Source organism: Lonchura striata, chromosome 1 (assembly GCF_046129695.1).
Source record: "Lonchura striata isolate bLonStr1 chromosome 1, bLonStr1.mat, whole genome shotgun sequence".
Classification (NCBI taxonomy): Eukaryota; Metazoa; Chordata; class Aves; order Passeriformes; family Estrildidae; genus Lonchura; species Lonchura striata.
In genome coordinates, this window is record NC_134603.1 from 12,642,529 (window position 1) to 12,659,767 (window position 17,239).

General features: G+C 43.9%; 1 protein-coding gene across 1 annotated transcript; it reads right to left on the reverse strand.

Moving 5' to 3' along the window:
- Nucleotides 1–6,067: 6,067 nt before the first annotated feature.
- FAM83A (family with sequence similarity 83 member A) lies at nt 6,068–17,239 on the reverse strand. Its single transcript, XM_021546421.3, has 4 exons — nt 16,600–17,239; nt 13,654–13,821; nt 12,318–12,442; nt 6,068–7,017 (listed from the first exon to the last, which is right to left on the reverse strand). Exons 1-4 carry the CDS (start codon nt 17,173–17,175, stop codon nt 6,471–6,473), a joined length of 1,416 nt encoding a protein of 471 aa, XP_021402096.1. The 5' UTR covers nt 17,176–17,239; the 3' UTR covers nt 6,068–6,470.

Below are 17,239 nucleotides of genomic sequence, written 5' to 3' on the forward strand. Positions count from 1 at the left end.
GAGTTAGTGCAATTGAACCACATCCTGGGCAGCTGGTTACGAAAGGCCGTGACTTGGCAGGTGTCCTTGGGTGAGCACTGGTGCACTCATCATGTGCCACAGGAGATTTGGTTTAGTCATGCGTGCGCTTTGCTAGGCGGAAACTTTTGTGTGCGTTTGTGCAGCGCTGTAGTCAGGTGGCCATGAAGCCCGCTTGAAGGGCTGGGGATGCTTTTGAGACTAAGAGGTGTTGTAATTCTTCAGAAGAGACTGTCCACAATGTGTTGTAAATTAATTACAATGCTGGCATCGACAGGAGAATCTTACACCAAAGACAGCAAACGTGGAAAGCTTAATGCTAAATATGTCAGCAAAAAAATGAAACATGGACATCTCCCATTTTCTTCTTAAACTGAAGGTCATGAGTAGCCACATGAAAAGGCTGTAATTTGTTTTGTTTCAACTGTTAGGACATCAGAACACAGCTTTTATGGGACCAGGTCTATATAGATACTTAATGGAAACTCACCAAATTATTTGGCTTCACAAATAGCGTTGGAAATGTTTTAGCAGCAAACTAAATACTTGCCAAACATTGTCATTTTGTGACTGAAATGTCTGAAACACACAGCAGCTAGCCAAGGTGATTTGGAAACTTTCTGTTGTCTGTCCAGATTGTTTGACTTGACACTGTCTTTTAAGCTGGGAACACAAAGGTTAACTCCCCACTGCTTCCAGGAGTTAGAGAAAAGTGTTAGCTCTTAAGAGCAGGCAGTATTTTCTAAAACAATAATAAAGCAAAAATGTTGATTTTAACTACTGCAAAGAAAAGATGAATGCTGTTCTGAATGTGTCACATAGTTACTGTTCCAAATAACCAGTGTTTATTGCACTGGGGCTATAAAATGTTCCTTTGTCCCATTTTTGCCTGGCTATCTCTCATCTCAGCTACTTCACTTCTTCCTTTTTTGGCCTGCCTCTCCTTTTTTTGTGCCTCTTCTAACTCCAGTTTTCTGTTTCTGATCATGTCTCTAGAGGGGCTTTGCATTTCCATTTTGCATTGAATGCTTCATTGTTGCCTCTACCTTCTGCATAATTTTACATCTGCCTGTAATAGATTTCTTCATGATTTGGCTTTTATGTTATTGTTGGTATTAGTACATGGATCACTACTCCATTCTGAGTTAAACAGTGAATTTTAGTATTGCAAATTGCAAGGGAAAATCTACTAACAGTTACTGAGGTTTGATTTTGTTATTTTAACACTTGTTTGTGGTACTGGAGCTTTGGGAAGGACCCTCTGCTGCTGGTTCTGATGCTCCTGAAATGATTGCTGTCTGCAAACACCATTATGGGTCTTGCTGTTGAGTGTTTGAGTGCTGCTGGCTTTGAGGTGAGGGACTGCATTAGTGCTGTAATTAGTAAGGTTAACACAGTTTTCATCACAGAATCATCGAATTATTTGGGTTGGAAGGGAACTTCAAAGGTCATCCAGTTCCAACCTTCCTGCCTGGGGGTTTGGCAGGGAACTTTCCACTCGACCAGGTTGCTTAAAGCCCCATCCAACCTGACCTTGAACACTGCCAGTGATGGGGCATCCGTAACTTCTCTGGGCAACCTGTTCCAGTACCTCACCACCCTAGTAATAAAAATAATCTTCCTTGTATCCTCTTTCAAATTAAAACATGTCATCCTGTCACTGGGTTGACCCTGGCATGCTGCCAGGTACCTACCCTAATGCTCCATCACCCCCTGCCCCCCGCAGAACTACAGGGAAGGAGAAAATAAGATGGATAGAAAAAAAGATTTGTGGTTCACAATAAAGGCAGTTTAATAGAGGAAAAGCAAAAGCTGCACAAGGAAACAAAGGAAAACAAAAATTTATTTATTCTGTCTTTTAATCAGCAGGCAGTCATTGTAAAAATGAGGAATCAAGGGTTGTAACACAGAGGGAGTCCTGCTTGTGCTCCCAGCTTAGAGGCACCTTTATTGCTGGCAGTAGCAGAGGGGTTTTAGGTAACGCCAACTTCTCCTGCCTTCTTTCTGGTACACATACGTAAGCTAGATGCAAGCAAACCTATTCTGACAGTAATCTGGGAACCCAGGTGGGACCCTGTGGGCTCCCCACCTGGTGAGTGTGGTGATGGCATATGACCCTGCCAGTACTGGGTGAGTTCCCCCAACTGTTCTTGCAGGATCCACACTGCCTGGGAAGGTACTAAAACTGGGAACAGCATCAGTCATCGGGGGTTCAGTAAGGTAAAATGAGGTTCATTGTGACAGAAATTCTGGAAAACTGGAAGAAAATTGACAGTACTTCAGGACTGCCATCAAGCTGGATGTAATTCTGCGTCAGGATGAGTGGCTGGAATGCTGGAGGGCAGACCCTCTGAGCACTGGCCCTGGGGAGGTTCTTCTGATATGAGTCAGTTGACCTTCCTTCCTCCTATGTGATACGACATACAGCAACCTGCTCACTATTCCCCATCACCTTCTTGTCCATTACAGGACACACTGGAAATAATTTCCAAGATCTGTTGCTCTACCATCTCCCCAGGAATGGAAGTGCAGCTGGCAAGCCTAGTGAGGGTCCTGGAACAGGAGAAGGAGTATGGTGTGCAGTAGTTGAGGGAGGAGTAACACTTGGATGGTCTTTGTTTTCTAGGCAGAACAACCAGGGAACTGTCTGTGTCACAAATTAAATAATAAAAAATAAAACAGCCTGTGGAAGAATTGGCAAACTGGTAACACTGGACATGGAGAAGGCTGAGGTATTTAATGAATTTTCTGCCTCAGTTTTCACTGGCAACTTCTCCTCTTATGCCTCTTGAGTTGGCTCTCAAGGCAGGGATTGGGAAACAAAATCCCTCCTGCTGTGAGAGAAGATCAGGGTCAAGAGCACCTGAGGAACCTGAACAAACCTGAGTCTGTGGGGCCTGGTGAGAGGTATCCTAGAGTCCTGAGGGAATTGGCTGGTGTAGTTGCCAAGCCATTCCCCATGATACTTGAAGTCATGGAGGTCAGGTGAATTCCCAAGTGGCTGGAAGCGGCCTGTGGAAGAAACAATCAGTGAAATGCTCCCAAGTTCACAGGCAGGAAGCACAGGGAATGTCCTCGAGCACAGGCTCCTCCGTGTGCCTCCAGTGTGGGCAGCAATCGGCAGTGGGATCCGGCAGGAGTTGTGTGTCGGGGCACCAGGATACACATTCCAAACCACCTTAATGGGCAGCACTTGCTCACAGGACACCAGCTGAAAGACCTGCAGGGCTAGTTCTGGCTGGGGAAGGGACATGGGAACACTGGAAAACCCTGACCAAGCCCAGCCTATTCATCCAGCTTAGTTCCAGGGTGTGAAAGCTGGGGCAGCTGCGGGTTCCTGGTGCCCTGCAAAACCTTTCCTGGTGCATGACGATGCCCTGGGCAGTGGCACTTGCCTGCTCTCTGCTCCCCGTGGTGAGGACATGCACAGAACCAGCCCTGGCAGGAGTGTCATTGCCATCCCTACCCGTGGTGCTCTGACCTGGCAGAGTTGCCTTCCAGAAAGCCCTGGGGCTTTTCTTAGGCTCTGCAGGGGCCACACAGGACTTAATTGACCTCTAGAGTGCTCTGAGGCCCCACCTGGGCTTTCCTGGGACCCACTGGAAGCCCCTGCTGCCCTCCACATGTCCTCCCACTCTAAAAAAGTCTAAACATCCCCAAAAAATCAGTTTTAATTGGAAACTCACTTCTGTAGATCATCTGAAGGTTGGTATAGGCTACATTTATTTAAGCTTTTTAGCCCCACCTAGATCATCTTCCTTCAAAATAAGACAAAACAGGAGGGCAGCAGGGGAATCCATCAGCAAAGCCCAGATGAGACCCTGAGTCACTTCAGAGTAACCAAAGCAGAGAGGCAGAATCCCCTCCCTGGCCCCGCTGCCCATGGGGCTTTGCATGCTGCCCAGGGCACGTTTGGTGTTCTGGGCTGGGCGCGCACAGTGCCAGCTCATGTCCAATGAACCATCCAGTATTCCCACGTTCTCCTCTGTGCTGCTCTCAGTCTGTTCACTCCTACCCAGCCCAGGTGCAGGACCTTGCACTTGGCCTTGTTGAACTCCATGGGGTTCACTTGGGCCTCCAGCCTGTCCAGCTCCCTCTGGACAACATCCCTTCCCTCAAGTGACTCACCTGCAGCACTCAGCTCGTTGTCATCCTCAGATTTGAGGAGGCTGCACGGTGTGCACAAGTTTATCTGAGCCCTTCCCTTGCTGCAGATGGACAGGGCAGGTCAGCACCTGCCATGGCCTTCCTGACAGCTTCTGCAGCTGCCTATGAACGTTGCCCTTTATCACCGAGTTGTGGGGGCCTGTTAGGATTTTTAGCATAACTCATTGCTGACATTGTAAACTGACTGTTTTCCATCAAAACTGAAATTCCATTCATTTGATGTTCAAGTTCAGATATTGTCTGAACCAACACAAGCTGTTTTCCTGATCCAGCTGAAATGAACTCACAGTGGTCCTTCTGGATTATTAGCTTGACCCTTACCTACTTTTCATTAGCTATGTTCTCCAAAACGTTTGTAGGCAAACTGTCTTGCCCCACAGAGGTGAAAGGAGCTCCTTCATGGACTTCACAGGTCATAGCCTGAGGAAATCAAGGTCTACAAACTTCTACCCACATCCCCCTCTGTACCACCCCAGCTGAGCCACAACAGGATCAGTGAAATGAAGCACATTTAGAAGGAAAATCTTAATTAGTCTCTTTGGACACTTTGATTCTGTTCCTGCCAATTTCAGAAGAAACAAAATATGTTTCTTCTTCATCTGGGCTTTGTATTGGACTCATTCAGCTTTTGAAAGACAATAGAGTAAGTTGTACAAGGCAATAGAATATGAAGAAAAAAGTATTCTCTTTTATTTGAATGGTTGCTATATTCAGATAGTTAAGTAGAATTATCATAGGAACGAAAATCAAATTTCCCTTCTCCCCGAGGAATCCAAAAAATGTTGCTATGTACAGAATTTACAATTATATGCAATAGTTGATTATTACTATGGACTCCAAAATTTGGTATTACTGGTTAAAACACCCATACTGAAGCTAGAGCAGGATGTGTCCATCCTGTACCTTTCATAATGTTCTTTAAACTTTATAGATATGCTTCTAAAATTATTGCACTTCCAATGATGATAAACCTTCTTCACCTGCATACAATTATCATCATCCTCAGTCTACATAATTAAACTGTATTCCTTTTTGAGCAGGTGAGAAGTCAGGGAAAACAGGCCAGAAGTGAAAATGTGTTTTCTGTTTTCTGTTTTCTGTTGGAGGCATGTGAAAAATGATACAAAGCAGGTGTGGAACAAACAAATCTACTGATAAATCAACAGCTGTTAGGCATCTTGGTAACTTTGGATGGAAATCCTTTGTTTCATGAATTTTCTTACTTTTGCTTACAGAAGCTTCCTTAGTTTTCATGGATTATTTGGCAGAAAGTTTCTTCTGGTTTGGTTCAAGTTGTTGAACCTCTGTAACTCCCTTGGGTAACTCGAGTCCGTGGGCACTATAGACACCCAGTTTAACTTTAAAAATTAGAGGCCCTGAAGAACTCGGCGGTATCTCTAACTTCATGTTCATCAGATGACCACAGAAAGGATTTTAAGGATCCATGTGCAATTAAATGAATTGGAACTCAGTCCTGGCATGTTGCTAGTAGGTCTTTGCTTCTTTAACTCAGCGCCATTTTCCAGTCTTAACCATCACAGGTGCTCTGCATAAGGAAAGTTGCCCTGAGCTGGTAGGATGGGACGTTTGTTACCAAGTGTGCTGGGACACACCCATGTTGCTGATGAGTGGAACTGAACGTGGGGTGAATGTGTCTTTCACAACTGGAACTGTCGGTCTCAGTCCATGTCAAGGGTACCAGGCCCCTTCCTAAGAACCCTTGGGAACAGCCATCCTTGCTGTGCAGCTCAAGCAGAGAGAGGTCCAAGTGCTATAGCAGGATCTGTGCTTCCCTGCCAGCCCAAAGACAGTCCCCCATAAATCAAGATTAAGGTTTGATGAGAGCACAAAGGTATCCTGCTGCTGCCAGCTTCGTCTCTGTATGCCACGGAAACAGCAGCCTTCAGTCTCCTTATTCAAGTGCACAAAATGCAGAGTAGTAAACTGTGTATTACCCCCTTTCAGTTGCCTGGACATAAGAAAAACAGTTACTGTCCTTCTGGTACGCAAATATGCTGCCAGGGGCAGGTGACAGGCAGCAGCAGTGCTGCACTGCGAGTAGCACTACTCAGATGTGTTCTTCCTGGGATCCTGATGCACCTGAGATTCACACATTAGCAGCCTTGGCTTTTTAATCAGGGAAATGAAGCATCCATAAGCAGCAAAACAAGAGGCTTGAAATCATCCTCATTTGTATTATACAGAATTTCTATATTCATCAGTACACAAGCGATTGCTAAACAGGTCCTCAGTGCATTTACTTGCATTTCCAAACAAGGTGGTTATTATGCAAACAGGTTAGCTTTGTGGAGGCATCTCCAGGATGAGCTTAACCCTGTCCTGTTCGGTTCCTCTTGCCTGAGCCTTATAGGTCTGTAAATGTTCATGTTGTTATAGGGAACTGTGGAGTTTTCAGCCATGTAGTGTGGCTGATAGTAATTGGGCTGGATGGCCTTCTGTGGAGGCGGGGGAGTGAATGAGACATAGCTGTGGAAGGAATTGACTCGCTGCAGAGGTGACTGGGGGGTGAAGTTGCTGTTGAACACGAGAGTTCTTGGGGTCTGCTTGCTCTGGTGGGTGCTCCCAGCCGAGAGGCTGCTGAAGGCGTCGGAGAGGGTGTTGGCGCTGCCCTCGTCGCTGCAGGGGAGGCTGCGCGGGGGGTTCCAGCTCCGGCTGAACAGGAAGGGCAGGCCGCGCGGCGGGGTCTTGGCGCCCCGCACGGGCTTGGACAGCGCGTACAGGTGCCGGAACTCCTCGTCAAACAGCTCCACAACCTGGCCCGTGAACTTGGAGAGGAGGTTGCGGTGAACCTGCCCACACAGCCACGTGAAGCTGCAGGAAGAGACAAGGTAAGGGTTAGAGTTAACGCTGGCTATCAGTAACTGCAGGGGCGATGTGATAGGCGAATTGTGTTTTACTGCTGAAGCTTCTTGTCTAAACACAGGATGAAGATGGTGTCGAAGTTGAATTTCAGGTCAGTTCACATCAGTGCTCTTTAGCTTGGATCAATCTTTGTTATTGCAGCTGCCTCTAAAACCTTCAAGAAACCTTGCAACGTTATGCAACCTCCTGAAGGGAGTGGTGATCCAGATCCACTGCATGGATAAATGTCAGATGCAAAACCCAAGGTCTAGGTGTCTGTTCCGTGGAAAGGAGTTTAGACCCCTCTTTTGGGGACGTCTCTTCCATTCACAATGCTTAAATTCAGGTCTTACCTGCACACACATAAATTGTACCTTGTACCCTGCAGCATGCCATTCCACTTGGTAACTCTCAGCCCCTCCAAGTGACATCAAAACGACTAGGAAAAAAGAACCATCCTTTGTTTTCATTTTCCCATAATCTTTCTGCATTGGTCAAGAGAAACACATAAAACCCCAATCTTCTTGTCACGTCCCATACCACAAAACAAGCCGCCACACCTGACAAATGCTTGTTTTCTTCACTACAGAGAAAATGAAATTACAAATATTTCCTACAGTATTTCCAAAAATAAATGTAATATTTTGCTATAAAGTAAGGGAGAAACAGCACAATAGTTTTCATTCTGGTAGTTCAGAGACACATCTTAGGATAACCCACAGCTTTTAAATTATTTTTCTTTTATGTGCTTCCCTAATCCACTCAGCAAACATAAATTTGTGCTTTTATAAAACCACAAGCCAGCTTGATTGTGTTGCGCAGGCTGCTGTGTCTGAGCAGCAGCAGCACCAATAAAATGAGCATAGTTGAGAGAATGAAATGTAATTACTCCCTGAACTGACCAGGGCTTGAGCTGTGCAGCAGAGGATAAAGAACAGTAGCGGTGGATTTGAACCTGAGATTATTCTGTGTTGGCAAAACTCTGCCATGGTTATTCCTGTGTGACTTTATTAGCTATGCTGGATTTGCTCATGGGCTGCTGAGAGCCAGATTTGGCTGTAGGTGTGTGCACTTAAAATCCTGTCATGTTTTGGTACAACTGCTGTGAAGCTCAGTGAGACTGACAGCCTGAGCTGATACTGAGGCAGTAAGACAGACAACATATATCTGCTTGTCCAGAGCATTCCTAAAGAGGGCTGGGTTTGAGGTATACAGTGATTTTATACTGTTGCTTCAGGAGCAGGGGAAGGAGTGAAGAAATCAGTAGTTCAATGCCATTGGGCACCCATACAATTTATACTGTACATTCTATGACTCGACCTGAAAACACATAGTAAGTTACCAAAATTCAGGTACTTTCTCATCCACTGTGTTCAAATCATACTAAACATGAACAAAACCTTGGAAGCCAAGGTAAAGAGCAAGCTAACTCCCTGCTGGGTGCGTTACATCTTCTGTGCTAGCTCAACATCGCCTTTATTCATTCTCTAAACCTTTGCATGTCCTTCATTTAACTATTAAAGAGACAATTGGTCAGAAATAAATACAAAAATGCATACAATTTTTCTAGGATATCTGTACTGAAGGTTACAAACTCATGAAAGGGCTGAGGTCTAAAGTATCATGTTTGTGGGAACTCAAAATGTCCCTCAGACATTTTTGGAGGTTCCAGGTCCAGGTCAGAAGCATTTGAGACCCTGGCAGGCAGCTGGAAACAGCTGTGATTTTGTATTTGAGCCATGGAATGATTTACCAACCTTTCAGGAAGAACAAGAAGTCACAAAAGTTTAGATATTATAGTAGAAGTAGTTACAAAGTAGAGGGAAGAATTTTTTTAGTGCTGTACAGGGGGGTTTTAGTTTTAATTTTGTACATGGGAGTCAGAGGTTTTAAGATGGAGGGATTTTGGCCGGTCCTGTCATCCCTCTTTCTTCTTCCTTACCTCCATGTTCTTGATGATTTTGGCACTCACAGATTGATTTAGAGTAGAAAAGCACCATTTAATATATAGGTAGTAGGTAACGGGGGAAAAACTGCAAACATGTATCATGTAATGTACCATATAAAAGATAGCAGCAGCCCTGGGCAGAGACAGAGAAGAAGACGGGAGACAGAGAAGATGTCAGGGTGTGTGTGCCTTTGCCTGGGCTGCTGAGCAAACCACAGCAGCCCAAGAAGACAATCTTCTAGATAACTTGCAATAACCATGAGACCAAACAGCAAGAGATTGCTGAGCCTTTCTTTGGAAGCACGGTTGGAGGAGAAGCTCTTTCACCACACGAAGCCACCCCGCGACCTAGAGTGGTCTTCAACACGTTTATACTTTATGTGCTAGAGATACACCTAGTTTATAAAAGAAAATTTAGACAGAAATAAATGTCAATTATACTTGTAAATGGCTAGTAAAAGCCTAACAGAATTAGAGGAAAAAAGGTGCTCTGCCCAATTCTGATGATTTACCCACATGTATCTTCCTGGAGTACCTGACAGACAGAAGTTTGTGGGTCATAGGTTTTACCTGTAACTCTTATAAACAGAGAAAGTTGGATCAAATGAATAGCCCAGAGATTCTCCAAGAACTGATGGCAAATGGGTTAGCTCAAAGTTACTAGGTAAGATCTTTGTGATTATAGACAAACACTTGTGGACTTGTTGTGTAGTGAGTCACAGCAATTTACAGTCTGTGTACTTTGCTGAAGAACAAAACAGAACTTGGCATAAAAGACTTAACAGGTTTTCATTGGGTTAATTCTAAGAGATAATGCATTGTTTGGGTTTTAGGCCTTGTTTTGCTCCTTAGTTTACAATTCTGAGTGCTCTTTTGGGACAGGCTCATCACCCCCTGGCCAGATGGATCACTTTTCTCCCAGTTTTTTTTGGGTGAGGCCTATCAAAAGAGGAAAAAGCACAAAGAAATGATGCCTGCCTTGGGGCCAACACTGTATCATAGATTCAGTCAGAGATAGATACTGCTCAGACATCTTTCCAGGGCCTTGTCCTATGTCCTGTTACAGACCCTCTGATTTACGATGTTCTCAATCAAATCCCACCTCTCCTGTTCAGCACTGGACTTGTTTTAGAATGGGTGTCCTCTCTGCACTGCTGGAGCTGCAGCTCAGCAGGGATGTTCTCATCCCTGTGTTTGCAGTGCTGCAGCAATGTGCAGCACAACACCCATGGAACCTGAAATGGAAGGAAGGACACACCGGGGTTTCCAGCTGGGCTCAGGTTTGGGGCACCCTGGATGTCAGTGTTGCCTGCTGGTGGATAACCTGTGTGGAAGAAACCTGCCCCACCTGAACTGACGCTCCTGGCAGAGCATGTCCATGCTAGCTGTTAGATGCTGACTCTGAAGAGGCCAGGGGCTTTCAGAGTGGCAGCCAGGGAGATACTCAGCTGCCGCTGGGGATCAAGTTTTCATTTTGCCTTCTTTAAGAATGCTGTGTTCATGCACTATCTAATTTCAAAGTCATTAAAAAAATGGAATAATAGTTACCATAGGATAAGGTAGAGTGACACAGAGACAGCAAAAGAAATACTGCATTCTAACCCCTCACCATAGACACTGGCAATAAAATTGAGAGTATGTTCTGAAGGGCTATTTTATTTCCTCAGCCTGTTCCCCCACCACTATTACAACTATTATGCAGAGTTCAGCACTTCTGTTTGGTGTTGTATTTTTAAATCTTTGTATCAGTTTTAAGATCTATTTCAACGTGATTTCCAGCAAATGCATTGCAGAAGAGTTTGAGTCTCTGTTACTCAACACCATTCTTGTTTATACTGAAGAGGTTGGTGGATAAGATTTAGGTGTAACAAAAATCTTTCAGGTTAATAAAGTGAGAGCTAGCAAAAAATGCTACATACTGGTAGGCAGCTATAACCCATGTGAATTCAAACTGGTGCTGATCATGTTGAAGTTAAATAGTTTATAGTTTTAAATACATTTGTTCCTCACTACCCTCTCTGTTTGTGTGCTGGATGTGGAATTACATAGTTTGACAAGGTACTCGATATTAGAAAATATTCAACAGCAGTAGAGAAAGACAGAAGTGACTGCACAGGACTTCAAGTGTTTATAGTTTTTTTGGTATTGAAAGATAAGCCAAAAGGAAGCTTCTTGGTCAAAGAAAATAGATCTTGTTGTGTTCTTCTCCCACACATCCTTCACTTCTACTCTATAGAATTCTTTTGTTGGATTTTAACACATCCTTGACAAGGCATTAAAAACCACCCCAAATAACAAGAAAACAAAAGAACAGTCAATAAAAAACCCCAACCCTGAGTGTCCACTGAGTTCATTTGGAAATGGAATGAAAAGTGGGTGCCTGTGTTAGTGTACATCTGAGCTCCTGCAGCCCATGCCCACAAAGTCACTTTTTCCTTCGTTACTGTAGTTCTGTAAACTTCCTGGTGGCAAAGTTTTATCAGACCAGAGGCATTTAAGCATCCAAATCATAAATGGGGATTAAGAAAAATAATAATATCCTTTAAATTAAATAATCACCTCTTGTATTTTTGTACCTGGATTTCTAGGATACACTTAGTCATTTGTGAAACATATCTATGTAGCCATGATGCTCATAAACTTAATCTATTTGATGCAAGCTCAGAGTCTCCTGAAATTCCCTGGTCAGAGATCTAGGATTTTACTTAAAAATCCAGTTGTTGAGATGCTATATCCACTACCTGAAATAATTATAGCAGCACAAACAAAACAAACAAACAAACGACCTTTTAAAAAAGGGGGAAAATGAAGGTACAGCAGTTATGTAGATATATACTGCCTACCTGTTAATGAAGCACATGGAAAAACAGTAAGTCTCTGAAGTATTTCTGTTTTACCTTTAATCACTAAATTTGTCATATGAAGAACAAATCCTCAGATAAGCTGAGTGACATATGCTACATTAAGGGATCCCCAAGGGAGACAGAAATGTCTCATGATCACAACACTTGAGAACCCTAACAATGAGGAAAGCATAATATTAAGCTGTACACATTTCTAGCTTTGCCCCAGGGCTGCACTGGCAAAGTTGTTTACATTATTTCTGAACATTTAAATTAAAACCCATGCTCCATAAGGAACTAAGAGGAGCTTTAAAGCAAGTTAAGTAGATTTTTCAAAAATAGCACATATTTGAAAACGAGGTATTTTTTGTTAAACAAAAGCTTCTTACCTTAAAAAATTTCCATGGCACTTTTTTTGGGAAGAAATATTAAAAATCATAAAAGAGTACCTGGACATGAAGTGCAGTGGCTTATCTCACCTGTAAGATCCAGAGAGCACATATCTCCAGTCAGAGATAAGAAATTTTTCTTGAATTTGTCCTGAAAATTTCCTGCCTGACTTGGCACAGTAAACCTCTCCAGTAACACTGCGGACTGAAATATTCTGCAAATAAAAATAAAACAGAATGAATTACATGTCTTTTTAATAAAAAATCAGACAGGGAAGGCCCTCTTCCCCCACTGTATTTAGCTCTTCACTGCCCCAAAGTCTTCTTCATGGACTCTGATGTGATACTGAAGGTTTTTGTCCAGAAGAAACCTAACCAAGGTCTCTCACTTGCCAGGGTTACTTGTTTCACTGGGGGTATAAACCTGCCTGGAAGCTCATGCAGGTGGAGCTGAGTTCTGTGACAGTAACTGACCCCTACCCCAGCCAAAAGGAGCACGGATGTTTCCATGGCTGGGAGCAGCCTGCTGCCTTTCACTGACAGCTCAGGCACAATCTGCTGCAGCTGTATACTCCTCTGATTTACATTGGCTGTACCATGACACAGTAGGACAAAATTTCTGCTCTTCCAATCTATCTGGGCCTGCAAGGACACACTCTCCTTAAAAGTGAGGGTTTACAGGCATGCAAACAATTATGAACATGCATTATTATTTTCAGCTTCTTTATATATTTGGGATGGAATTCAGCTGTTGAAAACCAGGTGTCTGATGTATGTGTAAGATGCCCTCAGGTCTCCTGTGTGCCCACAGCTGCCATTCCAGAGGTCTGTGGCCTCTGCAGCATCACCCATCTCCACAGAGGTGCCAAAGGAGCTCTACAGCATCTCAAGCAACAACTGAAATAAGCCCTAGGAGGAGTTATTTTGAAGCCAGCTCCCTCTGTCTGAGATGAAAGCAGATTAAACTAACAGCCACCTATATCCGAGGTGTTACCTTTAAAAGAGCTTTAACACATTTTACTAGAAACCACCCAGTGCAACCAAGCTATGGCTATGCAAAACAGTTTTGTGCACCTTCTCCCTGTGGCTGCCAGAGCACAGCTGCTGCAGAGCTATAAAACAGAAGCAGCTCTAATGCCTATGTTAGATAACTCTACTAGGGAAATTTAAGTCCTGTTTTAAGGCTTCAGGTCCAAGATTACTTTCTTCTGGGGACCTAATGGAAATGCCTTATCTTTCTAATAATATCCATGGGAAAACGTAGGCATCTTCAAAGAGGAATTGGATGTGCTAACACTACCCCAGGAAATCTCTTGCGCCCTTTTAATTAGAAGGTGGATTGACCCTAGCATAACCATGCTTCTAGCTCAGGGTGCCTGCAGTTAGGCAGACAACTCAGCCTAAGAGCTTCACAGAGCCACAGTACCTTGAAGAGATCCTCAGAAATTTGCAACTTGTCACACATCTCCGAGAAAAGATCTATACTGCCGTGATCGAGCAGCAGGTACACAAAGACCATGCGCTTGTTAGCTGCCTCCAGGAGGTCACAGAGAATCTCAGTGTCTGTGAACACATCCATCACGATAGCCAACACCTTCAGAAAAAGAGCAGAGGCATTAGCAGAGTCAATTTACATAACTTGAGGTTGCTATGAGAACACTGTGATGTAGTATATTTGTTTAAAAAATATTCCAATAAACACATATACTTGGTTTTAGGTAGATATTTTTTTCTGGTTTTCTCCCTAGAAGTGCTTGAATCATTAAATTGATTAAACATACTGCCTCATTGTTCTACTGCTCATATAAAGCAAATTTAACACAACATGACAAGATGACACATGAATTTGTAGGTGAGATTTCAGCACTAGGAAATATATTGAAATACTTATCAGAGAATGATAAGGATGTGGCAAAATAAAAGACACAGCCCTTTCCACAAGGATCACTAGGTGTCATAAGCCACACACATTCAGCAAGAATCCCTGGATGATGCTTTCTCTTTTATGATTTACACCTGGACAGCCCTGGCTTTAAAAAGCCTCACCCTGTTGTTGTTGGTAGGGTGATAGACTCCAACAGCTCCATATTTTTTTAAACACTGATTTAAAACTAACTGTTAGAATTTGATCACACATCCATGCTCCCCGATTCACAACTGGCAGAACACTGTAAAAGTCTCAGGACTGGGCATAAAAGCCCTGACAACTATTTAAATGCACAGCCTGCAGCCAGTGTGGATCAAGGGAACTGTAAATGTGATATAAAACTAGTTCCATACTAAAAAGTGCTGGTCTTGTCTGATGTCTGCTACTGCCCATGGAAAGGGTCAGTTCAGCCCAGCTGTTACCTGGCTTATCTTCAGGAGGTGCTTGTTTCTCCACTGACTGGAGAGGGAACCTTTGGTAACTGTGCTCATGGGGTATCACCTTCAATCAAAACAAACTTTACAGCATCTTTGTAGAGCTCTCTTACTTATTGCTTCCAGCTTGCTCTGAATCTTACTCCAAAGCCTATGCCCACGCCTAACAGCAAGATTATTCCCCTTGCCACCATGAGGATCTCCTCCAAGACCAGGCACATCCTGCACAGCCAGCGTCCTCTTCATGCAGCCAAACTATTTGTGGAGCACTGAGGATCCCACACCTTCCTCCAGCTGTCAAAGCCTGGTGATTCGGAAAGAGCTTTGCCATGGCTAGGTAAGCACAATTATGTCAAATATCTCACATCCACACTTCCTAGTAATGCCCCAGCTCCAGACTATTCTCTCTGGTACTGCTTTTTACCACCTGTTCGAAATTTATATTTCTGCATCTGACTTTCCTCTCTTACTTGCAATACTCTTCATTTCTTATGCCTGAATTTCATTTTGCAATTTGCACCAATTAACAAATGTGTTAAAATAGTAGCATCCCTTGGCAATCCTTTGCAGTTTGAGATCATCCATAAACACAGTCTTTATTTTGTTATTTAATTTTGTAATGCATATATCAAATGCTAGACTATCCAGGATGGACCTTTATCAGATGATTATAAATAACTGGTGCCATTGGAAAACTGTGCTCAAAAAGCAGTTCACAAATGTATATTGTTAGTATTGCTTCAGCACGCTCTTGTAATGTAAATTAGATGATTAAGAAGGTCACATGAACCATGGGTTTATATTACATTTCCTAATTTTTCACCTGTAAGTTTTCTCTTCTTGGGACAGAAAATTGGTCTGGGTTGATATTTTACCTGATGCCTATTTTATTATTCCAGAGACATTTCTTCTGTTTCTGCACCTTTCTGATGCCTCCAACTGACAATGGCTGATCTCTAATTCCCCTGGTCTGGTAAACACTTGTAGGCTTTGAGAGAGCAGTTGCCAACGGGGATCTTGTCCTCTGCTATCACACTGTGTTACCAGGGCCAGCGCCTGCCCTTGCAGGGGAATAACGAAGTGGAAGGAATCCAGAGGGCTCGGAAGTCTGTGCTGGGCAGCACTATTGCATCCTGACTTGACTCCTGACCATTCCTGGGTGAAACTGCTGCTGCTCTTTTGAATTTATATAAGAGCAAAACTCCTGGATTATGGTAAACACAGCCGTGAGGTATCAGTTGGTTTGGGTTTTTTTTTTCAGGAAAACCAGAGAGCTGCTAGAACACACATGACATCAGACTTCTGTCCCCACTCCAGCTGCTCAGTTGCTGGTTTCCCGGAGTGTGGGCAGCCTGGCTTTGGCTTGTGGCTGGCAGCTCTGTGGTCTCCACCACCTGTGGTCAGAGGCATCATCTGCATCTTTCCCACATGTCAAGTTATGCTGCAGGGTTTCCGTATGGAGCTCACATGACATTTTAACTGATACAGGTGACATATTAGGGATGGAAGGTCTATTTTCTGGGTAATTTCCTTCCTCTGAGGATAGCTGCTGACATACCAGACATACTTGCCTTTCTTTGGCTTCCACATCTCCCACAAATCCTCTCGAACAATTCCTAATGGCTGAAAGCTCACTTAGGCTTAATTTGCATAAATGGTGCAGTGGTCTGAACAGATAAAACATCCTGCTGGGGTGGAGGTACATAAGAAGGGACAGAGCCAAGCTGCCCTTTCTGCAGCACATTTAATCCACTGGGTGAATAGGAGGTTACAAGAGAGAAGAGGAAATTTTTTTTTTTTAAGCCACCAACATAAAATAATCTTGGTGTGAGTTAAAAAAACATTAAAAAAGCACTGCCTGTGCTCAACAACAGGCTCTTAACAGGCACTTTCTACAGCTAAACTACACTGCAATGCACAGCGCTGCCTTGGATTAAACACCATGTTCACCTGAGCTTGTAAGAGCAAGAAACAACCAAGTGCAGAGGGAACAGCAATTCTCTCCTCATACCTGAGTGGTCTTGTGGATGTACCGGCGTATGATGTCTCTAATGTTGCTGTTCTTCTCTGTTTGGAAATACACAGTGGCGGTGGATTTTTCCTTTAAATAGGGTTTCTCTGCTGTAATCCATGTGTGGAGCAGAGCTGGCTCACTGCTGTCAGAAATGGTGGGGAAGTAGGTTCCCGAAGGCAGTGACCCGGCGTCGTTCTGCTTTGGCGCGGCTGCCCCGTCGGCACCTGGGGACTCCTGTGCATAGTAAGACTCCCTGGCGTTATCCTTGATGTACTGAGCTTCCACCGAGGAGAGGAAATCCACCTCACCCTCTTTGCTTAGAGTTTCGAGGTAAGAGTCTCTCCCACCATCCAAGAAGGCGTCGGTGGCCAATCTTATGCTTTCGTTGTGGCTGAAGTCCACTTTTGTCAGCTTCAGGGACAGGTTCTTGATGTCCTCCAGCCTCTTCTTTATCTTGCCCATATGTCTGGGGTGGTTCATGGCTCTTTGTCGCAGCAGCCGATCTGCCGGGCAGGCACCATGCATATGCGTGCCACAGGCAGTGCAATCGACCTTCTTGTTTGAGCACTGCATTCTGGCATGAAATCGCCTCAGCTGAACGAATTAACTATGAATAAAAATAAAGAGATCTTATTAC